General features: G+C 39.9%; 1 protein-coding gene across 1 annotated transcript in view; it reads left to right on the forward strand.

The window, feature by feature from the left end:
• psmd1 (proteasome 26S subunit, non-ATPase 1) overlaps positions 1-18,558 on the forward strand; it is a 39,935-nt gene extending 21,377 nt beyond the window's left edge. The window contains exons 17-25 of the mRNA XM_084355804.1: positions 958-1,072; positions 3,694-3,810; positions 4,953-5,055; positions 8,915-9,084; positions 12,225-12,317; positions 12,664-12,750; positions 15,084-15,257; positions 17,230-17,396; positions 18,356-18,558. Of these exons, the coding sequence (XP_084211930.1) occupies positions 958-1,072; positions 3,694-3,810; positions 4,953-5,055; positions 8,915-9,084; positions 12,225-12,317; positions 12,664-12,750; positions 15,084-15,257; positions 17,230-17,376 (1,006 nt within the window). The 3' untranslated portion in view covers positions 17,377-17,396; positions 18,356-18,558. The remainder of the gene's footprint in view (positions 1-957; positions 1,073-3,693; positions 3,811-4,952; positions 5,056-8,914; positions 9,085-12,224; positions 12,318-12,663; positions 12,751-15,083; positions 15,258-17,229; positions 17,397-18,355) is intronic.
• The last annotated feature ends 867 nt before the right edge of the window (positions 18,559-19,425 follow it).

The raw sequence follows: 19,425 nt of genomic DNA on the forward strand, positions 1-19,425 counted from the left end.
GCTTTTGGAGCACTAAAGTATGTAAACCTATTCTAGTAGTAACCCAAATTACAATTGTGAACCTCACAATGAGCATAATATCTCTTCCTTTATTGTTCTCTTTATTTTGCAAAGATTTGTTTGTTAGTACAAGAGGTGGAAAGACAATCATGAACAGCCATACCATTTGCAATTCTACCTTGAACAAAAGATTTGGCTTGGATGGTTTCGCACGGTGAATTGTATTCTCTTTATGCCACAACAGCACCACTGGGAGAAAAGGCAAAAGGACTTGGCGAGTTTTCAGAGACATAAATCAAAGTCCAGCATTTCATACCCATTTTCTCTCTTTTCTCACTATTTGTCTAGCTCTGTCTCAGAAACTTCTAGTTGTCTCATACAGTTCCCCTTCAAAATGAATTATATGTAGACACTCTAAATACAGTATGCCAGTAGATGTAATGGTGAATTCACATGTGGCTTCAAAATGTCTTAATGGTATTACAGAATGGTATTTCTTGGGTATTTGTGCCATGTTGTACAAACTGACACCATATTGAAACAACTTGCACCTTTTTGAAAGATGGCCCAAGCAAGCCTCATAAGACTATGGTAATGGTTCACATGGCTCTTTCGCTCAAGGGCTCAAAGTTTTTACATTATATCGAACAAATCACCTCATCCATCACTTCAGTGGAGCTTTTAGCTTTGATAATCTTGTGGGCACAGATTGTAACATTTAATAAGTCAACACCTAAACTACTGTGACATTTATCCTCCACCTCACTGTAATATTTCATTACAAAAGATCATAACCCAAGCTGTCAAGACAGGATTTATCTTTCTTTTTGTAGTTCGTCTAATGATTGCAATGGATAAGATGAAGTCCACACTCTTAATCTGTTTTAATGTTCAACTTCCAGAGCCTCTTCCTGACTCCCTCTGAATTTCTCTCTCTTTCTCTCCATCTATCTTCAGGACCCCTGAGCAGTGTCCTAGTGTGGTGTCTCTTTTGTCAGAGAGCTACAACCCTCATGTGCGTTGTGGGGCTGCCATGGCTCTGGGCATCTGCTGTGCTGGGACAGGCAATAAGGTGAGTGTCTCCATCTTAATCCCCCTCTTTTAACTTAAAGCCTTTATTTGTTCATGGTGGTTGAGCTGCTGTTAATGTAACCTATCAGTGTTTCAAAATAAAAGCCTACCAGAAAGTGTATGGCTTTTGATGTCTGAACTGGTTGGGCTTTTAATGTGAAACATGTGTAACACTGACATTTATAAGCAGAGGCTTAACTCTGATTTGTTAAAAAGGAGAGACATCTATAATAGTTTGTGTCAGAATTAAAGCATGGTTCTCTTTTCAGTTGGGGGTAAATTCACACCAGACCAGTATTTGAGAATTTATAATGTCTCACCTTCCTGTTCAAACATACGAGACGCAATGGTGAACTGTACATCACAAACCTTACATCAAATTACCACAGAAATGGCTTCAGATCTTTTTTTGCTTGATACTTCAAAGATGTAAATAATGAGTTCTTGTTTAATGAGATGTCTGCACAAGTGCATTACTCCTGGTGGAATTGGTGCTCATAACTGGAATTAATATTCCTCTGAAGGCTGTGTACAAGAAAAGCGTAGATAGCAGTTTTGAACTACTAAAGCACCATTGGACCTGCTCTCCTTATTCATCCTGTGTCCTTTCTTTGAGTCTTTGTGCAGCATATATAGTCTTTGCATCAGTGACGTACATGTTACACTAAGGGTATTCCTTTAAGCAGTCAATTTGTGAGGCTCATCTTAGATGAATGATTACAGACTCGTGCTCTGTAGCACCTGCAGAAGTTGCTGAGAAAATATGTTTTCTTGTCTGGTAATGATGTTGCCAAAGCAAATGTTGCTTTGCTAGATCTAATTTATAAAATGGATGCAATGTTGTTGCTCACCAGGCTCTTCTTTTGCACCTGACCTGCTTCAAGACGATTTTCAAATTATACCACAGTTTGATCGAAATGCTTTAATCACTATCTTGCTTAAGCATGGATTAAATCATAAAGTAAACTGCTATTTTACTTGTAATCTATTGTCATTTGCTTTCATTTTCATGGAGGGTCAGCACTGGAAAGCTCATAAATTTAAAAATGTTCTTGGGATATCTGCTGATAAAATGGTTCAGGGCTAGGATGGACCCTGTCATCGTGTTTGGGTTCATTGAATCCTGAAAGGCAAGTGAAGAAGACAGAATTTGGAGCAGCTGCCAGATCCTGAGTTGTCTAACTATGTGGGCTGATCAGTCTTAGGTGGCACAGCCCAAGCAGAGTCCTGGCTCATTGTGTCCTGAGCCTGGAAGCACCAAAGTGAATGTTTTGAACCTGATCAGCTCCAAAACTCCTCTGCTTGATTTTTTTCAGAATAAAACCTCGAGCACATTAGGTCCTTAGTGAGAGTAATGATGTTGTGGCAAGAGAAGTGGGTCACCTATTTAGCGGGAGCACATTCTCTTCCCATCGTTTGTACACCTTTGGACTACAGATATTTTTACTTGACTTGTGTTCTGAATCTATTTTATACCTAAAGAAAAACCTGCATAGGAAAGCTGCTGTGCTTTTTCTGTAGTTTTCAGTGTCATAATAAAAATCTTAAATACATTTCAGCTTGTTTTAATGAATTGGATGAAAGCACAGTTCAACAAGAAATATGATGTGAAATACCAAACAGACTCATAAGAACCATTTCAGAATACTGTTGTATGATACAGTTTTATAAATATGTATGAAAATGGAAATTGTGTCGGGGTAAATCGTGCTCTGCACGGTTTCATTTATTTGAACAAGCTAATAGCCAGGTTTGAATCTTTTTAAAGTTTAACTCTGAGGCACAAGCCTGAAGAAAACAGTCCACCTATGTACATGAATTAAGAGGATCTTAAGCAACCACATTATGTGCTCTGCTGATTGGGCCTGACAGTAAATACCCATAATTAAACCCCCCGACAGCCTATCAGGAACAGGATGTGGTCGACTGGTGTTGGCTTTACACTCTTGACTTATCATCCTGGTACATGACTGCTTCAGCCAGCTGAGTTGAGAGCACTGTTGAAACATGGTTTATTTTACCTCCACTGTCATCATCCTAGTTTGTTTCTCTTTCCTCGGCGGGGCAGACGCCTCCCTCTGAGTCTGGTGGTGTGAGTTACAGCCATTACTGCTCAGCTGAGAATAGAGGCGAGTGCAGGAGAAAAGAGGTGGTCCTCCTTCATTTTTCATTCAGTGATAATGGCAGGAAACTGAAGGAGGCGGGGCTTGTTGTGACTGTTACTCAGTTGTCCCAGGCAACCAGATATGGATGACACTAATGTCATTAATTTGTGTGGTCTGGTTGCATCTCTTGATATCCCCTTTCCTGTATATAACCAAACAAAAGTGTCCCTGTTGCACTGAGCTTCTCTGGGAATGACAAAACATGACGGTTTCATATCCAACTACAGATTTCACTGCTACCACTACTATAGGACTATGGCAGAATTTAAAGGGGTCCTTATTACATATTTAAAAAAGCCATGCTCAACAAATGATATTGCAAATGTGTTCATACACAGGCATGTGCTTTACAGTAAGACATAAAAAAATAACCTTTTGGCCACCCATACAACCCATACACATGATATACACTAAAGCAACATTGACAACGTTTTTGTTTATGCCTTTCCCTCCACAGGAGGCCATCAATCTGCTGGAGCCCATGACCAACGACCCAGTAAATTATGTGAGACAGGGCGCCCTCATTGCCTCTGCCCTCATCATGATCCAGCAGACCGAAGTCACCTGTCCCAAAGTAAGTACAAAATGTTTTTGGTGCTTCTCAGTTATCATTAATGAAACAGGTTTACAGACATGTATAACAGCCTCCATCCATGTTTTGATACCTCTTTTGGTGAACCAGTTCATTAAAAAAAAGAAATGCTGCTCTGTTTCTTGTCTGGGTGAAATAACAACACACCTCAATTACTCTTAAAGTCATGCTTAATACCACTTAGACCAGAGCTCTGTGCTGAGCAAAGAATAAGAATAAAGGAAAGGGGAAGACTTGAACAAAAGGCGGTAGCATCAGAACTGTTAAGAAAGAGGGAAATAAATCTGTGTCATGGAAGACTGGAGAGTGAGTAATCTAGGCATACAGTAACGGCACGCACTCACCCTCAGAGCACCTTGCACTTTGAAAATGTGTCTGGCAGATCTAAACCATCTCCATCTGCACAACGACAGTCCTTAAAGCTCAAGGCAGTATTCTGGATTGTGCAAGAGGCAGTTTTTTTTCTTCAAACGGTGGAATGTCAGGAGGTATTACATCTTTGACTGTTTATTTAGACTGTTTAAGTCCCAGTCTTAGGCCTCAGGTTTTAGAGCAGTAAATTGGCCTAAATTGGTAGATAACTACCCAGCAGAGTGTTTACTTAAAGGTTCATTCTGGCAAGAGAGAGATGCTGTTAGAGCTGGGACTCCCACATGTACTACACTACCCTCATGGGTGTGGCAGAGTGCAAGTATGACAAATTGCATTACAGCCTGTGACAGCCACGTTCAAACGCATACCTCACCCATAACTCTGAGAGTAAGGAAACACAGACTTGACGAAATAAAATGCAACAATATAACTGCTCTTCAGTATTGCAAAGTCTGAGAGAATTCTTAGTCCTCATTGCATAAAAAACTATACGATAAATGATCATTTCACATTTTTATCGTTTATTCACACCTGAGGTTAAGAAGGGTTAAGATGTTGCAATCATGTGGTCTTTCTGTAAACCATACAAAATTGTCAACGCCAGCAAAGACTTTTTTTCATCCCCTTTTTAAAAAATAATTATTTAAAGAAATAACCCATTGTTGATCCAAAGTATCAAGCAGAAATCAAATGTGGTGGGCCATTGGTGTCACCCTAGAAAATAACATATTTTCCTCCCCTCACTGTTTTAGGTGAACCAGTTCAGGCAGCTTTATGCGAAGGTGATCAATGACAAACATGATGACGTTATGGCCAAGTTTGGCGCCATCCTGGCCCAGGGAATCCTCGATGCAGGTTAGTGTCTAAACAGAAGAACACAAGACACAACAACAAAACATTACCTGTTTATACTGGCTGTAGTCTGTTACCTGAAAAGACACCAGCTTGATCTAATTAGTAGGCACTGAGCAAGAGATCAAACCAGTAAGTTCCTTCTTCATGTAATTCTTAATTAGACTGTAAAACAAGTGAACTTCTCTAACCGTAATGTGGGTTTGTGAATTTGTCTGTGTTACCTTAATTAAGTTCCTTTACGCTCAAGCAAACACAGAGTTACCCTCTTCGCTTGACCACCCGTGCACTGTGTCTCTGGAACAGATCATGCCAAGGTGCATTAGCGCCTGGAGTTCCTACCTCAGCTTAGCTCTGCTCAGCTCAGCTCTCGGCCACATGGCCTGTTGGTCTCCCCCTGGTGATTACTGTTTGTCCGATAGTCTCTGTGTTTGTGTGTCTGTGCGGGTGTTTGTGGACACAAGCATGCGGCGTGTGTTTGTGTGTGTGAGGTCCTAGAGTGCTGCACATCATCACATGGAGAGCTACACAGGCAGAGCACACCCATATTCCCCTATATACACAAAGCCTCATACAGCCAGGAGCAGAAACCCATTTTCTCGCACTAACATAAAACCCAGTGGGCTGCGCCAGAAAGAAACCAGCTCTGTTTACACACTGCTGTCTAAATACACTATCAGGTGTTGCAGCTTACACAAAGTGAAGCCTATCTCAAGTATTTGCACCGTTAGTTCAAAGGATAACTGCTGCATATGTGTTTTTGAGCTGTTGTGACTCATGAATGTTTTTCATCAGTCATCAAATTGTATCCTGATTTATTCCATCCCTGCGGCTGCACTATTATTATTTTGTTCTGAGTAGATTAGCCGTCGTGATGACAGACGGGACCTCAATCGCATATCAAATCAGCCACATTAACAGTAATGAACTCCGCACACATGCCAAGATGACCCTGCATGAGACCATCCAGACAAACCCTGACCACCGGTGTCATTTTTCATACACCAGACACTCTCCTGACACTTCATGCAAAACTCAAGTTCAGTGTGTTTACGGTTTAAACACATTCGGTCAGGAAACACAACACCCCTGTTTGAATGTTCTAGGCACACTGTAATTGTGTTTAATTCGATGGGCGGAAGTGATTAGAGCTCAGTTTCATGATCATTGGTGCTCATTACACAGGAAATGTCAGTCCCTTTTGCTCGTTCTCTCACTCTCTGACTCGTACATGTTCAGCTCCAATTAGAGAGTTCATGTAAATAATTGATGCAGTCGATTAATTAGGTAATGGTTTCTCCCTCATACATGTAACAAAACATATCCTATCTGCTTGATTGTGTTGTTGCAGTCATCAGGTTCATTGTTGGTCATAAAACGCCTTTTGAGATTTCACTATCCCCGTGCCTCCTTCACCAACTCCTTGGAATGAAAATCGGCCCACCAAACAAAGAGTTGGCAAAAACAGCGGTGCTAGTCAAGTGCTCTCAACCTCTTCTCAAGTTTTTAAGAGACTCTTAAGCAACCAGTCGTGGTTCAGCGAGCAGACCTCGTGACTCATTTTGGCCAACGTTCAACCTGTGGGAGTGGACTTTCAACACTGAATACCATTGCTATATCACTTGTGCCATCTGAGAAAACCGACTATTTTACTGGTATTGTTTGTTGGAATGGCTACTCCCTAGTAACCAACCTGTTTTTAAAGGAACTCTTTAAAACTCCTCCTCCCTCTGTCTTCCCAATTCCTCCCTACTAATCCCTGGTACTGCTCCAAGGAGCACCCTTGGCCACTGTTCATCGCCTTCTATTTTGCCAGCTCCACAGACAATTATTTATTTATTTATTTATTTTTTTCTTGAGAGCACACACGTTCACCATGAGTGGCCCCTGAGAGAATCAAACCCTCAACCCCAGTGATACCTCTGCAGTTGTACAAAAACCCTTACATAGACACACTACTTTATAAGATCATTTATGTGCTTCTCTTGTAAAAATACAAACCATTAATCCTAATACAACATCTACAGGCTGCTTCTATGTCCCTTTTATCCCAAAGAGTCCATGTTGGGTGATCAGAAATAAATTTAACCTAAAGTCTTGAAGAAGTTTTTACTTAAACTGGTGACAAATTTTCTGCTTCAATGAACCATATTGAAGTAAATGTTGATTGTCACAATGTAATGGAGATAGAATAATGAAACCATTGGCCTTCACAACAGTGGTACAGACAATAGGTACAAATAATAGGTGTGATTTATAGCAAGTGTGTCATATGACTTCATTAATTTTAGCGAGTTTACAGTTTATATACTAACCGAAGGATGAAAATGTTTACTGTGCATTCTAGGTAGAATTGAATTAATAAAAGATTTACCCCTTTTTACCCCTTCAAAATGGCTTGAAAAGCCAACCTTTTTTTTTTCCATGGCAGCTGAGACATCTCGTGTGAGGTAGATGACTTATTAATCTCTTGTGTATCTTAGGTCTAATGACATTTTTAGATTTAAATGCAGGATGCTGCAAACAATGCATTCCTGGGTTTAACTGGCTGGCTGGTTTGTCCCTGTCATATAAATCCTTCAGATCAGACAAGTTGATGCCAAAAAGACAACCCTCCTCGGGGTGGTGACCATCCTGGTTTGAGCCCTCATTAACCTCGGACTCTTTCATCGTACGGTATTCTGCAAACGTTTGCCAAGAATGTTTCACAATCAGTTATCAGGATGACCCAAAAAGAAACCTCCCAAAAAACTGAACAATACAAAGGAATGTAATATTTAAAACGATGCGATTGTTATTTGTACTTACTCAGTTAAGTCTATAGACTGCAACGTCTATTGTACATGTCGAATGTACTAATCATGGATTCTCCTGCAATGTCTTCACCTACAGCTCTCATGAGACCAAACTAAAATGATGGAGGACATTTTCTATTTATAGTGCAATTGTCCTCTACTGAGAAGTATGTATTTTTAACTCTAATGTATCAGCGTTCTGCTGTTTTGCTGAGCAGGCATTCTTTCTCGTCCTCTCGTCCTGATTCAGATTTAATACAGAACGCTGCTATTTAAAATAAGAAGTCTGTCAGTTTTATTTGAGAGTTGTGACAGTACTGTTTATTACTGTTGTATTTAACATTGTGCATTTGGTTTTGGGTTTTGAGCAACTGGGTTGTAATGTGTATGTTCAATCTGTTCCACTGTCCTCAGTTGCTCTCAAATGACTCACATGGTCTCATTGATTGATCTTTCTGGAAAGTTGAAACATGAAACTGGTATATTTAATCTATATTCTATAGGATATCTACCTCTGTAGCTTTTGGAAACAAAACACCTTGTCTTTTAAAGTTAAAAGCCACTATTTTCTTTGTTTTGCTTTTAGCAACTACTTCACCTCACTTTAGGCTTTGAGAGTGCCTTCATTTATATAGATCCGTTAAGACTTAGTGATAGAGATTGCATATCGAAACTAAAAAAATGCTAGTGGAGACAAGCAGACGTTGATTCACTTTAGGCTGTTTGAACAGACTAAACTAAAAATGCTAGTGGAGACAAGCAGAAGTTGATTCGCTTTAGGTTGTTTGAACAGACTTTATAAGCATAAGTTTTGAAAGAAATGTGAAACTTTGGTAAGCTGTTTGACGACACTTAGTAGTAGTATTTTGTCTCTGCATGTTAATTCAGAAAAAATGTCTGAAGGAAAATCTGTGAAAATAAACAGATATTTTCTTTGTGTTTGTTCTGAATGTTGGCAATATTAAAAGGTATTTTACATAAGATCTCTTTTGTGAATGACCAACATCATGTAGTTCTGTGCCATCACATTCAAACCGTCCCAAATTCCTGTTCCCTCTATTGTTCAGGTGGACGTAACGTGACCATCTCTCTGCAGTCCAGGACGGGTCACACTCATATGCCATCAATGGTCGGCCTGCTGGTCTTCACCCAATTCTGGTTCTGGTTCCCCCTCTCCCACTTCCTGTCATTGGCCTTCACACCAACAGCTATAATCGGCCTCAACAAGGACCTCAAGGTACTGAAGTGACCAGACTTACTGTGATTGGTGTGTGGGAAGGAATGTGTGTGTGTGTCATAGAAGTTTACCTTTTTTCCAACACAGGTTTTCAATAATGAAATAAACAAGAAGAAGATTACTTTCAGATGTTCCAAACAACAAGCAGAATTCCTCTAAATAGTTGACATCCTATGTTATTTAAGGGGACAAGTACTCAACAAAGGCAAACCACTACATCTGAATGATTTATTTATTGATTAAAAACTATCCTTCATATAGCTTTTCCACATTGCAGTGATGGGAATTCATTGTTAATCAATATTTTAAAAACATGTTTGTGTTTGTTAATGTTGAAATATAATTGGACAAGTGTGTGGCTGCTGAATTTGTAATGGGCACTACGTTTGGTGCAGAAAGTATTTAGCTTCTTGCCGTAGTAACAACTGTCACCAGCAGCTGATCCATATCAAGGCCCACCTGACTGTTCTGGCCCTCCGCCACTCGCACACTGCTGCCAAAGGATCACTGTGACATATTGGGGTCTTAAACAGACATTTAATGGGCATTATCTCTTCATTGCTACCCACACACTTTTGCGTATTGTGAAGCCCCAGCTGTACACGGCCCTTAAATATAAAGGCGTAATAATGGTGTAAAGCCCCCAAATAATACACAAGGGATAGAGACGGAAGGTGGGGGGCAGCAGGGTTTAACAGACTCTGTGCTGCACCCTGCCAAGGCTCGTCAACGTCTGTTAAACTAGTCAGCCCAAGTCTTAGACAAATATCCTCCTTATCATTTACAGATTGTTCTTTTTTTAGCAACAAACTTGAGGTGGACTTTTAGAAAGTCACTTCACTGCCTCACTGCTTCTCTCTCTACCTCCATACTACAGTGAAACAACTGAATTATGAGGTGATAAAAAAATATAAAGTCCTCCTGCTCACATCTTGTGCTGTAGTGCTGCTCTGTTGGACCATAGAGACTGTTTAGTACTTTGGTTTCAGAACACTGTTATAATTTGAAAGCTCACACTAAACAGAAGTCACCTGGTGCAGCTCTGGCTAGAGATCTTCTTTTATGTTTGTCTAGGTAAAGCTGACAGAGCTCTTCTTCATTTTTAGTGTAAGCCTGCAGCTAATAGGTGTTTTAATAAGTGCTTCTTCTTTTGTCTATATCAGTAATAGGGGGATTTTGCTCTAAAACTTAACTAAGCTGTCTAAACCAAGTTGAATGCAGTACTGGCACTTTCAGTAACACTTTCCTCTCAATCACTGTAAAACAAGAGTCATCAAAGGTTCCCCATGGAGCTGTTTTTCTTTGAGAGGCTCCACGTTTTGTTTTTCTGGTGCATTAGGGTGCACATGCTCATGTACCTGCAGTTGACACGATACACAGCCCTGCCAGTTGTTTCACACTTTTCCAGTGACCAGGTGGTTGTAAAGCACCAAGAAAATAAGCACTGCAGCAGCACAGACAGGGTAGAAGAAGACGGCAACTAGCAAGTTAATAATGCAGGATTTAAAGTACTGTTAAAAAAATTCAGCTTTGCAAATGTTTTACCGAGAATGCAATGCAGTCAACATGTCTTTTAGAGCTCAAGGATACACATAATGTGTTTTGGTGAGAAGCAATTAACAGAAATTGAAACTAACTCAGATGCAATACTTGACAACCAGTAGAATCTGAAATCAGCAAATCACTGTTGAAATATTGACATTTGAGACAGTATGAAGCTGCCAGATTTTAGAGAAGGATTTGATGTGACATTTTCCCTCAAGGAAACAGAAAAGAGCTGCTGTCTGTCAAACTTGTGCTTATCCTCAATTCACATTTCACTTTAGTTCATTATTCAGTTTGAATCTGTTCTTCTGTAATGAAAAGATGAAGTCTAACTGTGTTCCACTAGCACCTATAATGCATTAGGTTTAATCAGGTCTATACATCAGTCTTTCTGTAAGGCTGAAACACGTTCATGAGTTTTGAGCTGAGATAAATTACTGTTTACTACTTTACTGACGAATAAAATTGTAATTCTTCGTCTTTTCAAATCAGGAAACTGGACAAGTTTAAAATGTTAGCGAAACAAATCTAGGGGAGGGAGCGGTACTTCAGCTCTCAGTTAATGTCAACTTTAAATTACGTGTTTCAAAGTCAGTCTTGATATTAGAAACAATTTACCAAACAATCTCAACTCAATGGAGCAAGAGGTTGACTTTCATGATTGTCTCTAAACAACACGGATCATTAGCTCTGTCATCGTTAAAGCTGTCCCTTCAAAAATAGGTCAGGGAGAAAACCTTAAACACATAAATAAAGGATGAATTGTTTCTAGTACAAATACTGATTGATTTTACACAAGACTAAGAGTCATACTAGCAGCTCTTTGAGGCTGTACTTGGGCCCAAGATTTGTTGCTTTTTTCGGTCTTATGTGAGAGTAAACTGAGGTCTGAAATGTTGTTCAGACAATTTTCTGACATTTTATTTCCCAAAAGGAAATAATTAGCATATTAATAGAAAGTGAATAACGGCCCTAGTTAACATGCTGACACTTAGCAGGTGTAATAGTCATTGTCTCAAGACTCATTTATACTTTCTTGTATACAGAAATGGATACATCCAGCACTTTCATGCGTCCTTCACATTGGCACGGATGTTAAGCAATAAGATCGCCGCCCAGAGTCAAATCGGTCTTGCACAAGTAACCGTAACATCTTAAAATTTGTCACCAACTCATATGACCTCTTCTCAAAAAGTTCTGCCATTTTTAAAACTTTCCCTGTGGTCGTGTCTCGCTCTCCCAGAGGCACTGCTCCGTTGGTCTGTATCCGTAAGCGCTCAGATAGCATCCAGAAATAAAGAAGAAATGAACCCAGTGTACAGACAGAAGGCTCTGTCTGGATGTGTATCTAACGTTGAGCATAAATGAGCCTTCGTGTTAATAAAGATATTTCACTTAAAACCAAAGGCTCCAGGAGATTTATCAAGTAAGAAAACTTTATCTTCTGTGAACTTAAAACGTCTGGTCTAAAGTGAAATGTCTCGACAGCTTTTGACATGAAAATTTGTAAAAAGTGTTGGAATGCCTAGGATAGCTAACATCAACAACAAAGTGATGTTACTAAACACCGGCTGCTCTTCTGTCTTCCTCTTCAGATGCCTAAGGTGCAGTACCGTTCCAACTGCAAGCCCTCCACCTTCGCCTACCCACCAGCTCTGGAGGTTCCCAAAGAGAAAGAGAAGGAGAAGGTGAGAACTGATGAACCGAGGCGCCACAACACATCAGCTTGTTTTGCTTTCCCTTCTCTGAAATGATGAGTTGAGGAAAGCTGACCTCGCTTCATATTGATTTGTGAATAATTTTGAACCCTCCTTGTCAGACTCGCCATTTTCTTGCCCATTGTATTTATTATTCTAGCATCTCTGGCCTATTTTTCACAGTTGCTTCATTTCACAATCCTAGATGCTTTTAGAGAATGTAATGAAGAGACCCAGCACCGTTTATGTTGTGGTTGACTGGTTTGTAGAAGGTCTGGATGTGTATTGGTATTATCTTACATTGTGGAAATGTCTGTACTCTCTCTCTGCATGTCAGGTTTCCACCGCTGTTCTCTCCATCACAGCCAAAGCCAAGAAGAAGGAGAAGGAAAAGAAAGAAAAGGAGGAGGAGAAGATGGAAGTGGTGAGTGGAAATGCTCAGCCCTCGAAAACTCTCTACTGCTTTATTACTAATAGCCTTATTTTAGTTTCTCGTTTGCTCTCACTCCTTCCACTTTAAAAGTACTCTGGACCCTCAAGAACATTTGTCAATTGCAAATTTTAGAATTATAGTTTGAAGTTTTATCTACTTAGACAGAAAGATCTGCCCTAAATTAAGCCTTTTACACCTGGTGTTTTGCCTAAATTGGAATAAACTGACTTTTTCATCCTCACGATTTATTTGGAAGCAACCTTTTTAAATATACATTTCATGTGTGGACTCGTGAACTGCTTTGAAGGTGGAGAGATGCAGTAATATTCCATGTGGTGTACTTCTTTGAAGCAGACCACATGGCAATGCAGCCACAGCTTGTGTCCTGGTGTTTTTAGTTTAAACATATCATTCCAGAGCCTTGTTTTCTTACCACATGTGACTCTTCTTGATTGCAAAAATCAAGTTAAAACAAAGGATGTCTGAGGCAGAACAGTGCACCCATACACATATCTACCTTTTATTTCTTTTCTCAAAGTCTGTCTTAACACTTTCACTCACCAACACGCAGCGTTCATGGACAGACTCTGTCAGTCGAGAGCCAGTATAACTTTCATTGGGATTTTCTCCTTGTGTTAGCAGGATGTTTGATCCACTCTGCCACGTTACGTCTCAGCTCTGGTGCTGAGAGACGAGCTTGGAAATGTCCAGCCCGCTCACATCTCAGGCTTTTGATTTTATTTGGTTTAACTCATAAAGAAAGGATTTGAAGGGGAGGTCTCCACTCACACTGGGGTCAGACGGCTCAGAATTCACCAGTTGTCATTTTCTGGACAGTTTTATGGAGCTGACTTTGGTTTCGACCACTTTCTCGCTTTTAAGGCAAAATAGATGAGCTAAATGCAAACAGAGTGGTGTCTTTTTATGTCTGAACTCAATAAATCAATGAATAAATCAAATTCTATTTATACCGCAGAGTTCATTGAGAAGTAACCCTCAGATACAGTGACATCAAATCAAACAAAACAATGAAAAGGAAAAAACATTAACAACGACAAATATGGACAAACTGAAAGCAGTCCTGCAACAGGCTAGTAAGAAAGGGAAAGCCATTAAAATGTTTGATATTTTTACATATATTTAATTTTTTACTAAATTATCCTTCAGTAACACAAAACCCCTAAACCTTTGCAGTTGTGCCAGATAATTTAATAGGTGAAATAAATTAATTGGAAGTAAAATAAAAATACACATGTAAACACTGAAATATGTTGAATGATGATGGAAATAGAAATGACAGCGAAGGTGAACATGGTATTGTTAAATACAGTGTATGTTATTATGTGCAATATGATCAGTCAGTTAGTGGATTGACGGATAATTATTCTCATTATTATAAATAGATAAAATAGTTGAAAAATCCTCTAAGTAACATTTTAAATAAAGATCACAAATATTCCCTGACTGCAGCAACTAAAATGTGAAGATTTTCTGCTTTTTTTGACTTAGATTTAGGATAAATTATATATATTTCAATATATCAATATATATTTGGGTTTTGTACAGGTTGGTCGAACAAAACAAACACACTATGAACGTTTTTGTGCATTTTTCAATATTATCTGCTGTATTATAGATGATCAGACTAAATTATAATATTGACTAAATGATCGATAATGAATATTATTTTTGTTGTTCATTGCAACCCTTAAATACTGTTTCAATTTGAATTGGCAGAAGTGCAGACATTACATTTAATAAAAAGCTAAACGGGCCTGTTGAAACACAGATTAGAAACTGGGTCAGAGGAGAAAAACTGTCTTTCAGAGCATCTGCAGGAGATGATTTAGTTTGGTGTTGAAATACAAAACTTTTTTTTTTATTATTTCTTTATTTTTTTTATAGTGCCAGCTCCCTTGGCAGGTTTGTCCTTCAGTGTCTTTTTATGGGTTTCCAGTGTCGCCTGATATAGCCCAACAAATCACTGGCCATCAAGGGCACCAGAGCAGGAAAGGACTGAATCACAACAGAAAGACACAATTTTATTACTCATGACTCGTCTAAACTGTCAAATAATGCCAGATTTATACGAGAAAAATGTATTGATTGTTGTGGGTTTGGTCTGTTCAAAACATGGAGAATTTATGTCTGTTTTGTCACTTACAGATAAATTGTTAAATACTTGAGAGAGATAGGAGAGTTAATAAATAAATATAAACTTAGATGAGAGCAGAACAGATACAAATACATACAAATGATCAAAGTGTATTAAGTAAAGTAATCCCAGTGGTCCTGATGCAGAAAATGCTGTTTCTATGTCACAGGAGGTCCAGGAGGGTGAGAAGGAGAAGGAGAAGAAGGATGAGGAGAAGGAGAAAGAGAAGAAGAAAGAGGCCGAGCCAAACTTCCAGCTGCTGGAGAATCCGGCCAGAGTGATGCCAGCTCAGCTCAAAGTCCTCAACATGCCTGAGACCTGCCGCTACCAGCCCTTCAAACCGGTAATCACGCACTTCACCTCCTGTCTGTCGGTGTGTGTGTTTGATGTGTCCTGTTAAAATTATTCAAGAGGTCTTAGCAAAAAATTAAATTGCTACAATTACACTCACAATAACATCCAGGACATACCAAAATGACTTTAATGATATTAAACAATGTAGAAGTATCTATAGAGGAGTTTTTACTTCAAAATGAATGGTTGAAGCCTGTTGGTTGATTTTGGCCTCTGTCGAACATCTCCAAGTCCAGAAACTCTCCTCTGGCCTATAAACCAGACGACTGCAGTCCTGCTGTAAATGTTGACAGTTTTCCACAGTAAACGGCAGGACGACGTGCACTCGCCCATTGAGCACTCACCCAGTCCTGTAAAGAGGAAGTACTGTTTGATTTTGTGTCTAGCAAGCTGAGCTGAGAGTATCACACAGTACGACTTCTTGTATCAAGTGCCAAAATGTTGTCTTAGCTTGTCTCAAGTTTTCTAATGCTGCTTTTCCTTTTAAGGGTTTGTTTTTACATTCAAAGACGAGTTTAGGAAGTGAAGAGGTTTTACAGACTTGTCTTGAAATCTGGTCAGTGTTGGGAGCTGTATTGAAAGACGATTATGTGGTTTAATATGAAGTTTCCTGTCTTTTTCAGCGGACCTGAATGATTCCACTCAATGATTATTTAAACTCTTGTTTTTGTGATTAATAATTAAACCCTCCTATATCATTATATCACTGGAATTTATTTATATATTGTGGATTGTGCATCATAAACATATTTTGTGTCTTAGCTTGACATATGCTATATCTCCCAGCGCCTAAGGATTTAAAATACATTTCTGCGGGCCCATCCACACGACCCTCAGACTTTTGGGGCTTTTCTACTTGCACTTTCACCCGCAGCACGTCAAACCATGACATGCTGATTTTGAGTTTGCATTACCAGTTTAAACGTGCCAAGTTTTGCCAAGCATGGGCTGCGGTGATGTTTCTCGACTGTGACCAACCAGTAACATCCCCATTCTCCCCCTCAATCAAGTGTGTGCTGCGAGACTGAACTCGTGCCTCTGCCCGTGTCTTTTTGTATCTGCTTTATTTTACTGTTAAATCATGATCACTTTTAGCTGCACCAGAGTGGTGTAAACTTACTGCTGGTGAAAACCCAACTTTTCCTGATTTTGCTGCTTCATAATAAAAAGCTTTTAAATAAGAGAAGGGAAGAATTAATTGTTAATTTATAGCAAAGCTTTCTTAGCAGCTATTCTTCGATAAGACTGCGACTATTTAACGTCACACTAGTCACAGCCATGTATCAGCCCGCTGGTTTTAAATGTCTTCGACTCAAGACTATTGGGTCATTAGTTAAAGACCCACCTTCAAGCAGGTAGCCCTGTGCCGAGCCAGCACATGTGTGGAAAAGCTCCATTAGATTCTCGAGGGCACTGACGGCTTCAGGTTCACCATGTGGTGTTAGTGGTAATACTGCACGCACCACTTAAAGCACATTACAAACTGTAATTAAAAAGGCATAATAAAATTGTAATGCCTTTAAATTATCCTAAACGAGTTGGAGCAGAGTAATTACTAAATGATGGCAGAATGTCACGGTTAGTGGAGGGTCGTCACAGTTAATTTTTGCCACTAGAGGGTTAATCTGGCCCTGACTATTATTACACAAAGTTTGTTGGTTCCAGTAGGATTAAAGTACTTGAAGAGGAAATTCTTACAGTGGTGACAAATATCCTCACTTAACCTTTGAGCGTGCTGCATCGCCTGCTTTCTGCTTCAGCTAGACTGTAGCACTCTGTAACTGCTGAGTTCAGTTTCTTTCCAGCTGTTATACAACCGCTATGGCTCCGTGTCAACAGTGAAGAGTGATGTGTAAACAAACACAGAGCAGCTTGTTCTCTTGATTTTGAGCAAGGACACTTAAATATCTGTTGAATATCAGCAAGTCTTGACACTGAGCCTGATTTGTGTCTGTCACCAGCTCCACACAGGCGGGATCATCATCATGAAGGACACCAGCGAGGAGGAGGAAGAGCTGGTGGAGCCCGTCTCAGCTCACGGCCCAAAAATCGAGGAAGAAGAGCAGGAACCAGAACCCCCCGAGCCCTTCGAGTACATCGACGAGTAGAAGGCGCCCTCACAGAAAAGGTACGTCCACAGAAAACATTCCTGAGACTTGTTGCATCTTAAATGGGTTTGGAGAGCTGAACCTGCCTTCATTTTTTTTCCCCAATTTATTTATCAACTTAGATGTAGGACTTTTAGAGACAGAGGCCAGAACGGCTTTAGTTTCAAACCAGATTAAACAGAAGTGTGGTCCTGTTACAGCTTGCAGTCGGAAAGTCTAGTGAAGATTACGCATAACACCGTTTCTTTCCTCTTAACACACTCCCGCATAGCTCAGGTTTTCATTGGAAATTACCATTATGTGATAACACACAATACTGGTCTATGCTGTTGTTTCCCAGCCTAGCCCAGTTTCACCCGTCACTGACACTGAGGAATGTAAACATCGCTGCCATCTCAGAGGGCAAACGTTCTCGCTGCACTCGCCAAACAATTCGGGATGCCTAATGATTCCTGGCTGCTCGTTGTGTTTGTGTTGGAGTGGCTGCCTCCCATGTGGAAGCCTCGCTGTTGCGTGTGATGAGACCGATGAGGTGTCAATGACCAAATTAGGGCCTCTGTTCATACTATGTCATCCCTTTATGAGGTTCAAGTGCTCTGTGACAGATTAAACACCGCAGAGATCATTGTCAGGCTGACTTCATGGCCGAGGTGTGTGTGCCTGCAGTCAGCACGGCAGCCAAGTGTTTAGAGTGACCAAGTCGTTACGTAAGGTCACAGGTTTGAAGAACATGTTCATGTACTTCATGACAACCCTTTTAAATAGTTTGTAGGACTACAGTGTAATGATATAAGTGGATCCTTTCCCTTTTTTTTGCTGCAGAGATCTCAACATGTCATAGCTCGCTAGATCATTTGGTTTTGGCAGCTGATATTGTGAGTCACAGTTGATGTTAGTTCCTCCTTTTCAAGCTAGGACATGATATTATTCAAATTAAGTAAATCCCCTCTAACTGATGTTTTTTTTCCCCTCTCTCCAGGTGGCAGGAGAAGTGAGTTCCCAGCATGTTGTTCCAGCGTCTCCCCCCTCTGTGCATCCATCTTTCCATCCACCAACCCGCTCCACTTCCTCTTTTACACGTTTCTTTTCCTGCTCTGGCTCCTTATTGGCCAGACGGGGAACATTTTACATTCTCAAATTGTATAATTTTCTGTCCGTACAATAAAAACAATGTATATTGGAGACTGGGAGAGTGTGTGTGTTTATTTGAGTGGGTATTTCAGCAGCCATGGGTAGAGGGAATATCTCTAATCCCATACATTTAGACTGGTTTACATTCTCAGCAATCTGTCTCTGTACAGTGAGCTGAGTCTACTATATACTTGCGAACCATCTCTGGGCGACAGTGAGGAGGGAAAATAACTCTGGATGTCTTGAAGATCAAGCGTCAGGAAAACTAAAAAAAAAGTTAATCCTGTGTTTGTGGCCTTCTTAATTGCGCTCCACTGGCTGAGTGCTATTTTCTTCTACGCACTTGCTTTGGCTTTGTTCGAACTGAACATTTGCAGATTCCAAAAAGATGGTCATGCTTAAACTTTTATTTAAAACCAAGACATTAGTGAGCAGTGAATCCCTTCCATCTTTTAAAACCCACCGTGCAGGTAAAGTTAGATGTTTGGCGCATTTGGAGAAGAGTGGAAGAAGAGCTGCAGTCATTAACTTCACCATGTTGATGATGGAGATGAGTGAAACGTCACATCAAAGCAAACATCCACAAAAATCACATGGTGTCACCTGAAGCTATTAACTCGTAGTTTCTGACTGGGTTTAAGAAATAGAAGTTGTAAATTATTCCTCAGCTGAGCATGCAAACATGAAATGTGTCAACAAGTATGATTTATTATATATGAAAAGCTAAATTTTCATGAAATCAAACTTAATTTTGATTCCATTTATGCTCTGCATGTTTGGGCAGTAGTCACCAAATGCTTTTACATTCTGTATTTATCTGTTCATACAGTAGTTTTTACTGTTGGTGGCGGGGTCCGCCATTCACGCACTGGATTCAGATTTCTTACCTACACACAAGGGAGTCGCTGGAAACGGTAC

The sequence above is a fragment of the Pagrus pagrus genome, assembly GCF_965226575.1.
Source record: "Pagrus pagrus genome assembly, chromosome: 6".
Taxonomy (NCBI): Eukaryota; Metazoa; Chordata; class Actinopteri; order Spariformes; family Sparidae; genus Pagrus; species Pagrus pagrus.